At 40.1% G+C, this 17,058-nt stretch overlaps 4 protein-coding genes across 9 annotated transcripts in view; all 4 read left to right on the plus strand.

Moving 5' to 3' along the window:
- Positions 1–4,730, plus strand: part of fhod3a (formin homology 2 domain containing 3a) — a 56,833-nt gene extending 52,103 nt beyond the window's left edge. For 5 of the 6 annotated variants that reach the window (XM_075448982.1, XM_075448983.1, XM_075448985.1 and 2 more), the window contains 7 exons: positions 39–200; positions 1,419–1,609; positions 1,852–2,056; positions 2,210–2,233; positions 2,458–2,668; positions 2,762–2,926; positions 3,269–4,730. In XM_075448982.1, the coding sequence (XP_075305097.1) occupies positions 39–200; positions 1,419–1,609; positions 1,852–2,056; positions 2,210–2,233; positions 2,458–2,668; positions 2,762–2,926; positions 3,269–3,345 (1,035 nt within the window). In that variant the 3' untranslated portion in view covers positions 3,346–4,730. The remainder of the gene's footprint in view (positions 1–38; positions 201–1,418; positions 1,610–1,851; positions 2,057–2,209; positions 2,234–2,457; positions 2,669–2,761; positions 2,927–3,268) is intronic. The other variant, XM_075448984.1, reaches the window with a different exon arrangement.
- Positions 4,731–4,919: 189 nt separating this feature from the next.
- On the plus strand, positions 4,920–6,359 carry LOC142367304 (glutathione S-transferase A-like). Its single transcript, XM_075449301.1, has 6 exons — positions 4,920–5,087; positions 5,474–5,539; positions 5,619–5,724; positions 5,848–5,966; positions 6,057–6,142; positions 6,227–6,359. Exons 1-6 carry the CDS (start codon positions 4,920–4,922, stop codon positions 6,357–6,359), a joined length of 678 nt encoding a protein of 225 aa, XP_075305416.1.
- A 1,704-nt stretch (positions 6,360–8,063) lies between these two features.
- On the plus strand, positions 8,064–10,294 carry LOC142367302 (glutathione S-transferase A-like). The gene is made up of 6 exons (XM_075449300.1): positions 8,064–8,301; positions 9,028–9,093; positions 9,229–9,334; positions 9,776–9,894; positions 9,984–10,072; positions 10,162–10,294. The coding sequence occupies exons 1-6, from the start codon at positions 8,134–8,136 to the stop codon at positions 10,292–10,294; spliced, it is 681 nt and encodes a 226-aa protein (XP_075305415.1). The 5' UTR covers positions 8,064–8,133.
- A 1,844-nt stretch (positions 10,295–12,138) lies between these two features.
- Positions 12,139–16,423, plus strand: LOC142367203 (glutathione S-transferase A-like). The gene is made up of 6 exons (XM_075449160.1): positions 12,139–12,306; positions 13,082–13,147; positions 13,247–13,352; positions 15,756–15,874; positions 15,965–16,053; positions 16,136–16,423. The coding sequence occupies exons 1-6, from the start codon at positions 12,139–12,141 to the stop codon at positions 16,266–16,268; spliced, it is 681 nt and encodes a 226-aa protein (XP_075305275.1). The 3' UTR covers positions 16,269–16,423.
- Positions 16,424–17,058: the final 635 nt, after the last annotated feature.

A 17,058-nucleotide genomic window follows, 5' to 3' on the forward strand; every position in this document is an offset into this window, starting at 1 on the left:
TTTATTTTTTTAAATAAGCAATGTGTTCCTATTTTCAGGCCAAAGGCTTTGAGCTGACGTATTTGGAGAAGGTTCCAGAAGTGAAGGATACAGTCCATAAGCAGTCTCTGCTCCATCACGCCTGTTCTGCCGTGGTAGAAAACTTCCCTCAGAGCACCGACCTCTACTCCGAGATAGGAGCCATCACACGTTCTGCAAAAGTATGCTCGTATTGCAAAAAACTTAAAAAGAACACACATGCACTGTTTTGCATCCCTTAACAACTAATGTTAAGTTGACAGAACTTTATCAAGCAAGCCCTATTAACCTCTTTGTAAAATAACTGAATCATCAGTCCACACTATGTCGGTTTATAAATGTGAGGAGACGGAGTCTGAAAGGCCTGGGATTTGAATTGATTTGACTTGTCTTTAAAAAAAAAAATACTTGTGCTTAATTTGTTGTTTCAAAGATGTACAACAGGTCTGAAGGCCCTTGCAGAAATGATAGAGAAAATAACAGTGAATCTTTCACTGTGTTTTAGTTAAATCAAGTTTTTGGTTTTTTTTTTCTGTAAAATGCACAAATCTGGTGATATCAGTGAAATTCTGAACTTTACCAGGACATAAATCTAAAAACGATGTTAAAAATGGTTGTATTTTGTGGAAACGTTCGACTCAAAGCTGTTCACTGAGGGATTTTGGACATTTCTTTTTTTTCATTGTTCCATAAATCAGAAAATACTGTGTGCAGCCAGGAAAAATGTGTTCTTACCATAATTTTAGGAATAAAATGCTCTTTAAATTCGGCTATAAATGATGTTAGAATAAAATCCTCGTGTAAAACCTTCAGAATGTACTGTGGGCTGGGATAAAAATACCAAACTCTATGTGCATGAGTCGTGGTAAGCGCAGCTAGAATTTACAGACAGTTGGTGATTGCAGGTGCTTCCGAGCAGAAAACAACTTTAGGCCAAAGTATGAGAAATGCTCATCCAACTGACTTGGAAAGGGAGCATGGCTCCTCTCTGGGTCCCCTGTCATACAACTGCCAAGTTTAAACCAGACTGGATGAACTTCTCTTTTTTTTTTCTTCGAAAAGCGAAGAACACACAGGCTTTGAGAGATCTCTCCTTTTTCTATATTAGCAAGATGCATTAAATCATCTTTGGTTGTTTTGTCTCTTTAGAAACTCGACTAGTTGAGTTTAGTGAACCGGCTTTGCTAAAGTTGTTAAAACACTTTAAGTTGCAGTTTTGAAATTGGCCCAAAAATGACAACTGGAAATCCAATATTCACATAAAGGTTGGAAAAGTCTAACTGGATGTTTTTAGAAAGATTTAAAACCGAAGGGCAAAACAGCAACCGAGAGGACTCTGGATGCACTTTAAGTACTATTCCTCATGGCTCATCTGTATATGTGAACATCCTTCTCATCAGGTGGATTTTGACCAGCTGCAGGAGAACTTGTGTCAGATGGAGCGGCGTTGCAAAGCCTCATGGGACCACCTGAAGGTGATTGCTAAGCATGAGATGAAGCCCCAGCTAAAGCAGAAGATGTCTGACTTCCTCAAAGACTGTGCTGAAAAAATCATCATCCTCAAGATAGTTCACCGCAGGATTATCAACAGGTAGTTCCACCACCAACACTTTGATTCCATCAGTCTAGTTTACAATACACAATGAAAAATAAGTAGAAAACAAACCAGCATGAGTAAAAGCAGATTAGCGTATTAGGACATAAGGTACGCTCTCGAGCATGGGCACAGACACGCTCACATGTTGCATCAAGTTTCACTGAGTTGAAATACCGTTATTCGTATCTTTTCACAGTACTTATGTTAATTTTTCTCCTCTTGCACCGTTCACCCAGGTTCCATTCATTCCTGCTGTACCTCGGTCATCCGGCCTACAGTGTGAGAGAGATCAGCGTCAACAGGTTCAGTAAAATCATCAGTGAGTTTGCGCTGGAGTACAGAACCACCCGAGATCGAGTGCTGCAGCAAAAACAGAAACGAGCTGACCATCGTGAACGAAACAAGACCCGGGGAAAGATGATCATGGATGTGAACGCTCCTGTAAGCATCACATATGCACAGCATCCCTGACACGAAGACACACTCATAGACTTTCAGCTCTATTTTCTCACTTTAAAAAACGCCTTTTTTTCACATTTTCCCCTCGCTTTTCTTGATCTATTCCCTGACTTCCACTCTTCCTTTCTCCTGTAGTCTGATGATGAAGAAGAGCGTGAGGTATCAGCCTGTCTGCACGAGTGTGTATGCATGGATGCACTAACTTTAAACTGATTATACTGTATTTCCTCAAAGTTTTCACTGAATATCTGAGTGAATCAAACTAATTCATAATCTTTACAGGTTGGATGTTTTTCTCGAATCATCTTTGCTGTGTCTCGAAGTCCGAAATACTGATGACTGATGATCTGCCAAATTCTGATTGTCTGTTTCAATGCACACAGTGTGGTCGGCGTGGCTCAAACAGTGGTAACAACAGCGTCCCCAGTGGCAGCCAGGAGATCGAGCAGCCTCAGGGTCTGGAGCATGCTGAGGACGCTGCAGATCATGAGCACATGAAAGCCGTGCTGAGAACCAGTCTGAGTGGCGGTGACAAGGAGGGCAGCGCCATGCAAGGCCTTCGCACACGGACCAGATCCCGGCCTGGACGAGGAGGTGAGGGAGAATGAGGGTTCCTTAAAGGAGAGTTGGTTGATTCAAACATGATTTCTGTGGTCACGCTAAAGCTTTTATCCCTTGTTCCTGTAGGTCGCAGTATGCCGGCATGGACGCCACCTGTGGATGACACTCAGACCTGTGGAGATGATGCCGCTGATGAAATCATGGAGCGTATAGTGAAGTCGGCCACACAGGGTCCAGGAACCAGAACACAGCCCAGAGAGCGGAGGAGGTCCAGAGCCAACCGCAAATCATGTACGAGCTCAAGGAGACATTTTGCATCATACTATGTGCTCATTTTAAGCTGGCTTTGAGTGTGTGGTGTGTTTAAATTGGAAACGTCACTGTTAAAAAAGGCATATCAGGAAACGTTTGATTTATTATTATTGATTTATTTATTGATTTCCTTATTGAACAGCATATTAAAGAGAATTTGAGGTTGCACTTTGGGATGGGAGCTCCACCTTCTGTGGAAAGCAGTCGCAGTCACTTTGCTCGCCTTCCTGACATGCACAGCATATAGTGTGAAATACAGAGAGCGGGAACACATGACTATGCGATCGATAACTCTCTTTATCCTCTCTTGTCTTCTCACAGTGAGGCGGACTCTGAAAAATGGCCTGACGCCAGAGGAAGCTCTCGCTTTAGGGCTAACCGACTCTCCAGAGACATAAAAGCGGTCACCCGTCTCCCACCCGTCCCCGCGGTGGTGGAAACACGGCTTGAAAAGTCAGGCAGTTACCTCTGACAGCGTTTGCCACACTTTAGAGTTTTAGTCCACCAGCCACAAGCCTCTTCAGGTTTAAGCCAGCTGCTACGACTGATGTTTCCGAGTGAAGATGCCGCCAACATGATAGTGTTTGTTGTTTTCGTTTGTATTCAGTCAAACAAGAAAATCTTCCCAGAGACACGGGGGCGGTGGAAAAAGAATGTGCTCCTTGAAGCCTCCACAGTAAAACAAACTTCTTCTTTTTTTTTTTTTTTTTATTTATCCAGAAGTGTATTTTGAATGAATCCAAAGGGATAATTTTTGCTTTATTCAAGCTGTGAATTTGTGTTACAAAGAGCTGAAGAGGAATTTGAAACGGTTTTAACCCCCACCCCCAGACAACCCTCCTTTCTGTCCTGTATGAAAAAGCAAATGTTTGCTTTTGCAGCAGCACATTCGAAAAGCGGCAAGTGTGTTTTTTGTAGGAATGTGAAAGGTTTTCAGTTTGATGAGTGCCTTTCATTTAAAAGGGACAACGCTGTTCCTTTTTAACAACCTCTCTCTTTGTTCTTATAACCACACCCTGCTTTTCCACCAACTGACAGATTTCACCTTGATATGTGTCGTTCTATCAAGCACTAGTGCTGAAACAATGAACTCTCTCAGTATTTATTTGCAAAGCTCCGACATCTTGCACCTTAACTGACACTTGTAGTCTTGCTGAAATGAAAGACTGATTGAAAACAGAGAAAAAGAGGACTTTTTTTTTTTTTTTTTGTTAAATTTTTTGTAAAGTGTAAAAAAAAAACGAAAATATGGATTTTTTTTTTTTTTAATGTATTAATCTTATCTTGAAGGACATGCAGAGAACTCTGCATCAAACGTGTAAATGCCCTCGTCAGCTGCCAGGTACAAAGTCCTGTAGTTCTACAGTCTGCATGTTTAGTGCGGTTGTGTATTATTTTTGTAGAAACTTGTATTATAGTCTGTAAGAAAGAAGGCTTTTCTGTGAATTGTAATTAAAGAGAATGTTCTAGAAAGATGCGATCATCTTTGTTTTGTTTTTTAAATGTTGCTCCTTGCTGGGAGTGGGGAGCAGTATCTGGACTTTTGAGTTGAATTCTGTGGTTACGTTGAATTTTCTTTCTCTTAACTTGAACTGATCGTGTAACACTTTGGATGGCCGAACTGATATGTCCACTCCTCTCACAGTACAGCAAGAACCAGGAAATCTCACTGCCACGGCGTTATGTAGTGACGTGATCACGAGACTGTGGTGACAAACAATTTCACTTGAAATGCTGTGTGTACACAATATGCAATAAAAAAAAAACAAAAGTAAACAAGGTGTGCAAAGGTCTATTTTTGTCATTCTTTTACTCTCTGAGTTGAACTTTAACACATGGGTTTGGCTCCACACAACAACTCTTGGGTTACTGGCATGCTATGACTATACTAAAGTATACGCACCTGCTGTGTCACGCCTGAGCATCTTTCCCCGAGTTTGAAGCCAGGTTTGCGTCTTCAGTAACTGCATCCATGGCCAAATCAATGTCACTGCTGTGGGCGGCTGGATCCACTCCCAGCTGGCGTGTTATGATCACCCTGGAAGAAAAAATGCTGCAGGGTTACAAGCACAAAATGCTGGCCTTTGAAAAAGGCGAGCACAAATCTCAGGAAGTCTTGGAAATCAATCCCAGAGGACAGGTAGGTGCAACATGGGGCTTTTCAGTCAAACATACATCCACTGAGATCGTGACTTAAAGTCAGCCACATTTTTTTTCTTTTTTTTTGTTGTTGTCTCATTAGCAGAAGATAATCATATTCTACTGATTCTACTGATTTGCTAACTCAGAATAGGGTGAAGTTTGTGTAGAGAATAAGTTACATGTTCAGGCTTTTTTCATTATTTTGTGTCTTTGCTACGGAACACATTTTTTTGAGGGCGGGTTATGATTACAGTGTTTTCATTTAACTTCTGCTCATCTCTGTTCTGTTAGCTGGCATACAGTATATGACTAATGACTTGCTGCATATATTTATGCACTTCCTGCCTTCTTATGCTCATCATCATATCAATGTCTGTCTGCCAGGTGCCTACCTTCAAACATGGAGACAACATTGTGAATGAGTCCGGTGCAGCATGTTTATACCTTGAGGTAAACCAAATATGGAGCTTGATAAATATTTTAGAAGTATTGTTTAATTATTTTTTCTTATTCTCTGCTGTGGTGACAGAATCAGTTTAAGTCTCAGGGCAACAAACTGATCCCTGACAGTGTTGCGGAGCAAGCTCTGATGTACCAACGCATGATGGAGGGTCTCGGCCTCCCTTTAAAACTCAGTGAGCTACGCAAACGCATCTGCACATTTACCAATGGCAGGGTGAAGAGTGATAACAGAAAGGACTGAAAGACAATAATAAACCCTCAGCACGGCGTTGTTAATGACGGATGTCCTGTCTCAGATTTAGTGGTCTACTATGACTTGATGGTCCCTGAAGAAGAGCGACAAGACTGTGCTGTCAAATGGAACAAAGAGAATCTGGCCACTGAACTCAAACTCTGGGAGGGCTACCTGCAGAATGTATGTGGACAGTGCACAAATGAACACAACTGCATTCACTCGCGCAGTGTATTGACAGCAGGGGTTCATTCATTTGCTCTCTGCATCTAGGTGGCTGCAGGCTCATACCTGGCGGGCGCCTTCTCTTTGGCCGACGTGGTGGTCTTTCCGGACGTTGCTTATGCCTTCCGTTTTGGGTAAGTGAACAAGCACAGCTATGCTGGAAGATGGGGCCCAATGTGCTTTTTCACTGACATTAAGACTTTCTGTTATCTCTGTAGGCTTTCTGAGGAACGTTACCCCAAACTGGCTAAATATTACAATCTGCTGAAGGACAGGCCCAGCATTAAAGCGAGTTGGCCCCCACACTGGCTCCACAGCTCTCTGGGTGATAATATTCTGAAGGACATCTGAAAGACAAAAACATTGTTTTCATATTTTAATGTATGCTAGCAAAATTGTTTAAATCTAAAGTTAATGGAAATACTTTCGAGAAAACATATTCTCATTCAATTCTGATGCATTCTTGCAAACCGCCTCTCGGCCAGAATTTGTTCTGCGCTCACTTTTGGTCATTCTACAACTTACAGGGACTGTGTGGATAAAACTGTGGCCAAAACTCTGAGATTTCAGTCGTGTCACCCTTTCTCTCCATGCTGGGCTGTGCCCAACTTGGTTTGATCCACCACAAACTGATGCCAACACACAAACACTGAGAAACTATTGATGCAAAAACTGCTAAAAGTGATAACTAAATGCACCCTTTTGTGTGTAAAAATACACATCAGATGAAGTTAACGTGTGATTAATTTACTGTTTGCAGTCATAGTTACACCACCTTACTAGCTATGGTTAGGAATCACAATCATAGCCTGTATTTGCTGCTGCGGATAAGACCAACATTTGTGCTCCTGGTGCTCTTCTGAAGTTGTGAGCTTCCTCCAAGACGCCAAAAAAAAAAAAGGATCAGTTTGGCTGAACAGCACAGGATGGGTGGCTTTTACAATGAAGGCAGATTAAAGGCTATTCGACTGTTATTCGCTCTATTAGCATTCCTACTGCTTACCCAGATGATTAAAGCACAAATATCTAAACTAAAAATCTAAAAGTCTTACTCATTCACAAAGATAACAATTTTAACTGGTTATCCTTGCTATGACTTAGGGGTTTATCCACTTACAAAGCAGTCAGTGTTAGTCTGTACTATTAGCTGAGAATTTATACATGTATGGAAATCAGTTTTTACAAGTACGTTTTAGTCTTAATAGTTCCTGCATTCATTTTGATTGTCTCTTTCTACTATGTACCTTTAGATAAGTATAAAGTTCTCTGATCATTGTAGTTCCTCTGCTCAACTTTCCACTTGCCCTCTGTCTACTGCCACTGAGATACAAACTCTTGAATAACAGACTTAGTTGGCATTTTACTGATCTTTAGAAACTGATATCTGTGGTTTACTTATATAAGGTACCTTAACAACCACTCTAAAATCTACTTATTTAATTCTCAAATGTTGATCCAAGTGATCTACGAGCACAACAATGCTCGTAGATGCTCAGTGAATCATCGCTTTTAGCCAAATCTTGTGGTAATCAAGCCATAGGTTGGGTCTTATTAGACCTCTTAAAGATCAGACATATCATTATCCTTTAAGAAACTTTCAATTAATTTTTTAAAGCTATTTTATCACCGATATAAAAATCCTGATTTTTCAAAGTTCATCATCAGTTTGAGAATTTAAAGAAAAACAGAACAATGAACCACACTTGAGAAAATAGAAAATCCGATCATCTTGTCCTCCTGCCCCTATGAGCACGTTTTGAAACTTGCGATTGTTAACTTGCGACTCTTGAGACAAAATACACTCAAGAAACATTCAATGTATAGTGTGTGCTTTATCTTTCATGCAACTATCAATGAATTGTTTTTCCACTGTAGAAGAGACACCACAACACTCGAACTCTGGGAAAATATGCATGAGAGGTATTAAAACTCATCAAAACAGCAGACACAACGCATTCAAAGGGATCAACTAGACTTAGGGTGCAGTTTATGTTCCGAACCAGTAGGTGGCAGTGTGTGCTTATATGCAAAGGATGACAACCTCATTAAACCGGACATACTCTGTACACAATCCGTCCACGGTTTCTGTCGCAGGTGTGGGTTCTTCGCGTCTCAGTCTAAAATCATGGCTAAGGACATGACTCTTCTGTGGGGCTCCGGATCTCCTCCCTGCTGGAGGGTGATGATTGCTCTGGAAGAGAAGGAGCTGCAGGGCTACAACCACAAACTGCTTTCCTTCGAGAAAATGGAGCACAAGTCCCAGGAAGTGTTAGATATAAATCCCAGGGGGCAGGTACGGGGTAGCCTTCAGCAAACCGCAGCACAACGAACGAGTACACTGAAAGCTGCAAACCCCAACGTCTCCACTAACCTGGTTTTAATCGCGGTTGCGAGTTAACGCCAAAGTCCAGGCATGAAAGAAGTGTTTTGATTAATTCAAGTATTAACACACGGAGCTACCTGTTTAAACTCAAGCCGAATCCTTTTGCAAATCAACAGGGTTGTACTTTATTTGGTTTGCATTACGTTAGTCAAGCAGGTGATTTCTGTTACATAACACTGTTGCTGTCACTTTCGTGGTGCCACGTCCCCCCCTGAGGTTGTGAAAAGATTTGTGCAGAAACAATAAAAGTTCAACATAATATCTTCTCAACAATTACTTCCAGCGTCCAGCTCAGAGCTGGATTCTCCTATAAAATATACTGTTAGCTACAAACGAATGGGTAGAAAAAAATTGAAACCAGCCCAAGTTTGTAAATGTATGAATATATGAATGAGTCAGTTTGTCTGGCAGTAAAGGGTAATGGGGAAAAAACTAATACTACAGTGTTAAATGACTTTCAAGTTAAAATGAGCCCAAATGAAAGCATTTAGACAAAGGCGAAGGTGTTGGTGAGGGGGCAGAAGTGTTAGTTTCAAAACATGATTATGATAATAATTCAGAATAGCTGAGAATACTCTTGTCTTGCTCACATTGTGTCCTGTATGGATTTTTTTTTTTTTTTTTTTCGTTTTCTAGCTTCCATCTTTCAAACATGGAGACATCACTGTGAATGAATCCTATGCGGCCTGTTTTTACTTGGAGGTGAGAGAGCCGGTGCATAAACAAACAAGAAATAAATTGAGAAACACAGTTTTACAAATGCTACGACTAATTTCAGCATTAATTGCAACAAATTCAAGTGTTTTATTTTTTTAAACCTCCCTTTGTTTTTGGCAGAGCCAGTTCAAGTCTCAGGGAACCAAACTGGTCCCGGACGCCCCCGAAGAACAAGCACTGATGTACCAGCGCACCTTTGAGGGTCCGACATTCTACGAAAAACTCAGTAAGACTAAAAAAAAAGTTAGTGACTAGCACATTGAGTTGCCTGTGGTATGAAATGCGCTATATAAATAAAGATTGATTGATTGATTGTTGTTGTCTACTGTTGCAACTATAATAAAATCAGAGCTATTATTTGACCTCTATGCTGTGGAGGTACAGATTTTTAAAACATGGAGCAGCGAAAGGTTGTTTTTTTGTTGTTGTAGAAAATCAGAAGTTTTCCAAGTAGTTTCAATGATATGAATTATGATACAATTTCATGGTAAGTGTGAAACAAAACTAATCAAGTCAAATCCTGATGTGCGTTTTCCCTCTGCCCCTCGCTGTTATACGAAAAGTAGTAGAGAAATACACATGGTGAGTGGCTGGTGCCCATCACCTCGAAGTGGCAAATACTCAGCCAACCAGCTGTGCAGAATAACATGGGTACACTCTGTTCCAGATGCAGTCATCTACTACAACTGGTTTGTCCCTGAAGATGAGAGGCATGACTCGGCTCTGAAGAGAAACGGAGAAGCCCTGACAACTGAGCTCAAACTCTGGGAGGGTTACCTGGAGAAGGTGTGTGACCCAACTGAGCGTGACCGACTCAATCTGAAACGATAGAAACTAACATTTATTTTTTTTTTCTTCCCCTCTTTTCTCCCAAGCTGGGCTCGGGCTCTCACCTGGCCGGACCGTCTTTCTCGCTGGCAGATGTGGTCGTTTTTCCAACGGTTGCTACTCTTTTCAGATATGGGTAAGAAGGGCAGAGAAAGGAGCATCCAGACTCAGGGTATCACCACTGATGATGCAGTTGAAAAAGCCCCCTCTCCTTCTGTTCCATAGATTGTCTGCAGATCGTTACCCCAAACTGGGAGAATATTACGCTCTGCTGAAGGATAGACCGAGCATCAAAGCCAGCTGGCCTCCTCATTGGCTGGAGAACCCCAAGGGACAAGACACCCTGAAAGACATCTGAAAATATAATTAATATAGTTTCAGTCGACTAAAGAAAGATGCGATAGTGTGTTCTGACGTACTCCCAAAATGGATTTTGTTTCCGTTTCTGTTACGTGTTTGGCGGAAGTTAGTGATAAACGCAGGTCATGTTAAGTCATTTAGTGTTTGCACGGTAACGAAGAACAGCAACGGGCCAGTCACCCGATGACAAAAGCTTTTTCTTATTTTATCTTTTTGCTTTCAGAGTTATATTAAACCCTTTCATGTGGGCTTCGTGCATATACTGCGTTGAAAACTGGGGCTACAGTTATGCAACAGGTCATATAATTAAAAAATAAATCTCTTTCTTGTAGGGGTTCAAAGTCTAAAATTAAGAGATAAAGTGAGGTGTGGAGCTCACGACAGAGTAAGTAGGCGGGGTCTTGGAGGACGTGATTTGTATTTTATCATTTGAATTCTTTGGCCACAAACTGGTTTGCTCTGCACAAAGGTAACTCAAATGTCCTGTGCTGTCATGACTTTGCATAAATCGCAGGCTTCAATTTTGCATACTTAGCATGATATTGCATTTCTAGTTGAAAGCACAGCTTTACGCCCTGGTAGACAGTGTCACGTCAATAAATAAAAAATGTTTCTGTTTCCCTAATTCCTCGTGTCCTTGTTCATTATGGCACCGTGAACTCCTGACACCTTTCCCTTCAGACACAGATTAAAGGAGCATTTACTATTTCCACTTTTTTGGCATGAAAAAGTAACTCTTAACAGTTCTTCCATTATTTCCATCAATCTTTTCTCTTTTTTTAATGTCATCAACTCCTTTATCTGCAGCTGCATTTTCCACAGTTTTTTATAAAGACGCTGGAATAACGCTGCATATTAATCATCAAGTGCTTCCTACAAGCCCAGATTTTTAATATTCCAAGATAAAAGCTAATTAGTGGGAGAAAGAAATATAAAACAATGAACTTTTCTATGGGATCACAGATTTCAGTTGTAAATCATAAATATCTTATGATTTAGAGATGAAAATGTGCCTATGTTGTGCTGTGTGTATCACAGATCCATAGAGCATACTTTATGTGCTCTGTTTTCAGCCAGTGTTAAACCTTCATTTATACAGGTTGTTTGAATACAGTCTGCACAAGATAATGAAAGATTTAAATGAAATCAAATAATTTAACATGAAATTAATAACTGGGACAAAGAATAAATAAAAATAAGGATATGTAAGAAAATAGGAAATGGAGGGAGACGGCGGTTTGTTTCTCCATACAGTTTACTATTGTTGACAGTGACAACTATTGAGTCACTTTGTCAGGAGTTTAACTAAATCCCTGCAACAATGACAAGATCTCTACATGCATAAACACAACACGAATACACTTACTTTTACCCTTTATCTACATTCTCTTGACACTTCGTGGCCTTCTGAAAGTTTCTCTCCTATAACTAAAACCATTTCTCTAACTGGCTCTAATTTCAGGGGTTGCTGGTATTAATGATCATTCTAATGAGTTGTTGCAACCAATAAATGTCTAGATAAAGGCAGCTGGAGGCATAATCCATACTGAAGTAGGCAATGAATTCAGCAGTGCAGTTTCTGAATTGTAGGCAAGATATATTCACAGTCAAACCATGCTGATTTGGACTAACAAAAGGAAAGTTTGTGGAGGAGTGTGGTCGAGCTATTACTGAGTGACTGATTGTTGGCAATAACACAAAAATGGTCAAAGTCCACCAACCACATGTGGACAATCCAAACTTGCTATAAAGATACATTTGTGAAGCCTCATAGACACACTCCTCGTCCTCCTTACACCATAGTAACTACCGCTGTGAGGTCCAAGAGTCCACTTTGAAATCATGGCCAAGGACATGACTCTGCTGTGGGGCTCCGGCTCTCCTCCCTGCTGGAGAGTGATGATTGCTCTGGAAGAGAAGAAGCTGCAGGGATACAACCAAACACTGCTGTCCTTTCACAAAATGGAGGTCAACTCAAAGCGAGTGTTAGATATAAATCCCAGGGGACAGGTAAGGGGTCTTTGGAAAACCCTGCAAACACCAAAGCATAGAAATGAGAAATCGCTTTATGCCGATGGATCAGTAACAAAAGCAAAGTGCAAACTGAAAGCATAAATCGTTGAGGTAACAAATAGGTTAAAAAGCTGCACAAACAGTTAAAATTCTGGGCAGCAGGTTTTTCTGGTTGAAACTTACTGTTGCTATACAGGTGAAATGACTTGCTCATGTGTAGATGAAACAGAGCTATCGGTGTCAAAACAGGCGTGTTAATTGCACAGATAAACACTTGAAACTGCTGGCTGATAGTATGCATGAACAGCTGAAATAGTTTGCTGCAAGTTCCTAATCAAGGAGAGAAAATAGTTGAAATAATAATCTAAAAGTGAATGATTAAAGCAGTTAGTTCACTATACAGGCTGGGAATAAATGGTGAAACCATAAGTCATTTATAGGGAGTAAAAAGGAATGAATACATTTTTGAAAAAATTCAAAACAGAAATTGTTGACTGATGTCAAACTGACTGTTCACTTACCGTACTCACAATTAATTGTTGAAAGAAGTTCATTTCAAAATAAGCTCAGAATAAAACCATTGAGTGGTGAGAGGAGGTGGTTCAGATTAAGTAGTTTGGGAACCACTGTGATGGAGCACTTTGGCTAAATGAGCTCCCAGTAGCTCCAGCTAACTCAAGAGGGGCTCTAACACTCAAATATGATTATAACTCAGAGTAGCTGTTAATCCTTGAATATTCTTTCCAACTTTTACACTTTTTCTTTTTTTCAGGTTCCTGCTTTCAAACATGGAGACATCATCGTGAATGAATCCTATGCGGCCTGTTTTTACTTAGAGGTGAGGGAGCCTCAGCTAAAGGTTTTAATTAGAAAATGATTGCAAATGTAGGTTCAACGGTTTGAATGTTTTTTTTTTCTGTTTCTCTATCTTTGTTAGAGCCAGTTCAAGTCTCAGGGAAACAAACTGATCCCAGACAGAGCAGAAGAACAAGCACGCATGTACCAACGCATGTTTGAGGGTCTCCAAGTCTACGAAAAATTCAGTAAGATGAAAGTTTACCAAATCAGACTTTTGATTTAACTCTGTGTGTGCGCTTCTGTCGTTTGTTTATTCTGTTGATATAAAGATGTGAAGTAGAGAGCCTAAGCACAGAACTGTTTTCTTAAAATTTTTCACCTGCTCATGCTGGATTTCTGACTATTACTGCGCAACCCAACTATTCACATACTACTTCAACTGATTTTTTGATTTTTATTTTCCATTTAATGTGATAAACATGTTTGCGAAAGATTAAACTGTCCAGGGGCCTGTACTACAAAGCACATTTAGTGGCTAATTGAGGTACCTTCAGATTCAATTCTGGATTTGACTTATATACTCATATATATCAGGTTGTATCACCAAAAGCAACTCATACAGGAAAGAGATTAACACATGTGAAAGCGCCTTCAGACCGATGGTGATTGGACAGTGAGACAGTCTCAGTCTGACTCTCTGACAATGTGCTTTTACCGAGAAGATTCTTTGTGAAAAGAGACGTTAGCAAAAGAGAATACTTAGTTTAAAACCAAGACCGATTACTCAAAAACTTGTTTCTGTTAACTTTTACTGAACCTGAATTATTTACTCAGAGTCTTCTCGTAAAGTGCAGCGTATCAAACTCGTCAAATTGAGTCAAAACATGTCTGTATGTTTATGTTCATATCCACAGCTATACAATTGTGGATAGCTGTAAGTTGTAAAGCACTTTGGATCGCCTTGTTGCTGAAAAGTGCTATATAAATAAATTTCACTTCACTTCACTTCACAATTAAATGTTTTAAAACTAGGCTAACTGAGTTCCTGGACCATTAGAAATCTTTTTATTATGTCATTCTAGTTCCTGGGTGATAAGGGGGATAAAAAGAACTTAGATATTTACAGTAATCCCACTGACACAGCTATAACTGCTAGCATTGCATCGGCAGAGTACTAAATTGCTCACCATCAGATCTAGATCCTCATGCTTTGTCATTGTTGCAGTGATACTGAGCAGATGAATCTACGCATTCACATTGTCAGCATTTTTTCTGTGATTTCTCCTTCCTGATTTGGCTGCAGCAGCTTTGTTATTTTTCAGCCAGCTACAAATATGTAGCTGTGATTGGACATCTGATAACAGCCCTGTCTGCAGGAAAAACTGGTTTGACTTATCAAGTTGATAACCAGCATCGTAGTACTGCTCATTTCTTTTTACCCCAGCCATCCTGCTCTGCACTGAACTCCAGCGGTACTGTTGTTACCAGATCAGGAGACAGAAACATCAGTCTGATCTATGAAAACAAGCCCAGAATAAGCGATGGTGTTCTTTAAAAAAACAAGCCTAAAGTTGCTTATAGAAAACTGACCTGGCAACTTATGAGCCAGGAGCCTACGCTGTAGAGAGGGTGTGTGTGCTGCAAGATGCTGTGAAAACTCTGGCAGGAGTACAGTAATAATGTGACTAAGATGTATACATTCCAATAAGATGTAGTTTAAAATAGTCCTTAAAGTGCATTATTTTCAAGACTTAGTACACATTTGCTACAAGTAGATGTAAATCAAGATGTATAATGTTGTTTATAGACTGTCACAATGTCAAATGGACAAAATAGAAACTCCACAATAGTTATGATATAATAATTAATTCAGGTATTTTTCAGTCTTTTGACAGAAATACATATGTAGGGGTGAGAGGAGTTATGAACATTTTTGTATCCCTGTTTGCATGCGTAAATGGTCCAGATTTCATCAGAGGATTCTAACTCCTGAAATTTGACCTCCTGGCCATGCTGTGTGCCAGACGTTTCCTGTATTGTGCTCAAGTGGGATTCCACAGTTGAGGCAGCTCTCTCTCCTAGCCCGATAGAACTGCACAACTGCCGTACGGGGACATGGAGCACCTTGCCAGACATGACAAACGGAAAAATCTGCTCTCTGCCTCGACAGTGAGATAAAAACAGAGGAGATTGTTAGATTGTTCAGAAAAGTTACCAAACCATCCCAACAGAATCTTGACAATAACATTCATACTTCCTAAACACTACTGTATAGTATTGTAGGTTAAAGAAAATGCTATTTTGCAAGTATTTGAGGAAGTTGCACATCAAGGGAAGTTACCATTTGATATATATATATATATATGTGTGTGTGTGTGTGTGTGTATTCTCATTTTCTGTACTTAATTAGGACCATAGATGGTACTAACACTGACCATGTTGGGACCTGTAATCCTTATAGGGACCACAGCTTAGTGCTAATGCAGCAAAACACAGTTTCTGAGTTAGTGCTAAAGTGGGCATAGAGGCTACGTTACGGTTTGGGTTAGCATTTGGGGTATATTGTCCACAAACAATAGAAGTAATTAAATGTTCAGCTGTACAAGCTTGTTGTTTGTGTGTAATCTAAATGTTTTCCCTCTTTCCAGACTCATTTGTCTACTATGACTTTTGTGTCCCTGAAGAGGAGAGGCATGACTCGGCTCTGAGGAGAAATGGAGAAGCCCTGGGAACTGAGCTCAAACTCTGGGAGGGCTACCTGCAGAAGGTGCGTGAATGACCAGTAGACACGGAAATCAACTCAACATAAAGCCATGTGTTCAAACTTGCGGAATTTTTGTCTTTTCTTTCTCTCAAGCTGGGCTCGGGCTCTCACCTGGCAGGGCCGTCTTTCTCCTTGGCAGATGTGGTCGTTTTTCCAACGATTGCTATACTTTTCAGATTTGGGTAAGGGAGGCAGAGAAGTGAGGAAAACATCCTGTTTGCATTTGCTTTACACCAATTAATCAACTTTTGTTCTGTACTGTAGATTGTCTGCACAGCGTTACCCCAAACTGGGAGAGTATTACACGATGTTGAAGGATAGACCGAGCATCAAAGCCAGCTGGCCTCCTCACTGGCTGGAGAACCCCAAGGGACAAGACACACTGAAAGAAATCTGAAACACAAACATTTCATTGCATTTGTAAAACCGTGTTTTTGTTTGCTTTGTACAACATTGATTTGACTTATTTGATATCTTGTTTGATTTATTTCAGCTAACAGTTGACATGATATGACATACGTGACTTTTCAAATGTTGAAAAAGAACGTGTAAAAAAGACATATGTTGTTATTCTTTGTCAAAATTTTAATTAATTAAACTGTTTCTGTCAATTTTTGACCAAGGTAGTTGGTCAATTTATTTTAAGCTGTACGTGAAGCAAGTAAAAGACTTTTGCAGTAGATAAAATTTCACATGATGACATCAACATCTTAACTTCAATTAATTAATGTGTATGTATTCAGCTCTTTAATGTTAAACCCTAACTTTGGGTCTGATGCTGCTTGTTACTCCCTGAAATCATATGATGTCATCTACACCTTTTGAGAAAGATCTCAAATTCGGAAACACAATTAAATAAACAGCCCCAAAATACTCTAAATTCAGATTAGGGTTGAGCTTAGAAAAATGGCAACACTGGGCTCGCAGTTTCACAGTCTCGTATTTCAGATTCCAATGTACACAAAGTCTGATATGTGCTCTGACCTCCAGTTTTTAAGGGTTCTTTTCATTTGTCCAACAGTTGCTTGTCCACAAGGGAATGTAAACGTGAATATGAATTATGCTGTGTCGCATTTTGTGAATCGATTTATTAGAAATTTCTCAGCAGTTTGTGACTGAGTGAAGAGTTTGACATTAGTTTTTTATTTTATTTTTTCAATGAAGGGAAGAATGTGTGGATAATCTCT

The sequence above is a fragment of the Odontesthes bonariensis genome, chromosome 18 (genome assembly GCF_027942865.1).
Source record: "Odontesthes bonariensis isolate fOdoBon6 chromosome 18, fOdoBon6.hap1, whole genome shotgun sequence".
Taxonomy (NCBI): domain Eukaryota; kingdom Metazoa; phylum Chordata; class Actinopteri; order Atheriniformes; family Atherinopsidae; genus Odontesthes; species Odontesthes bonariensis.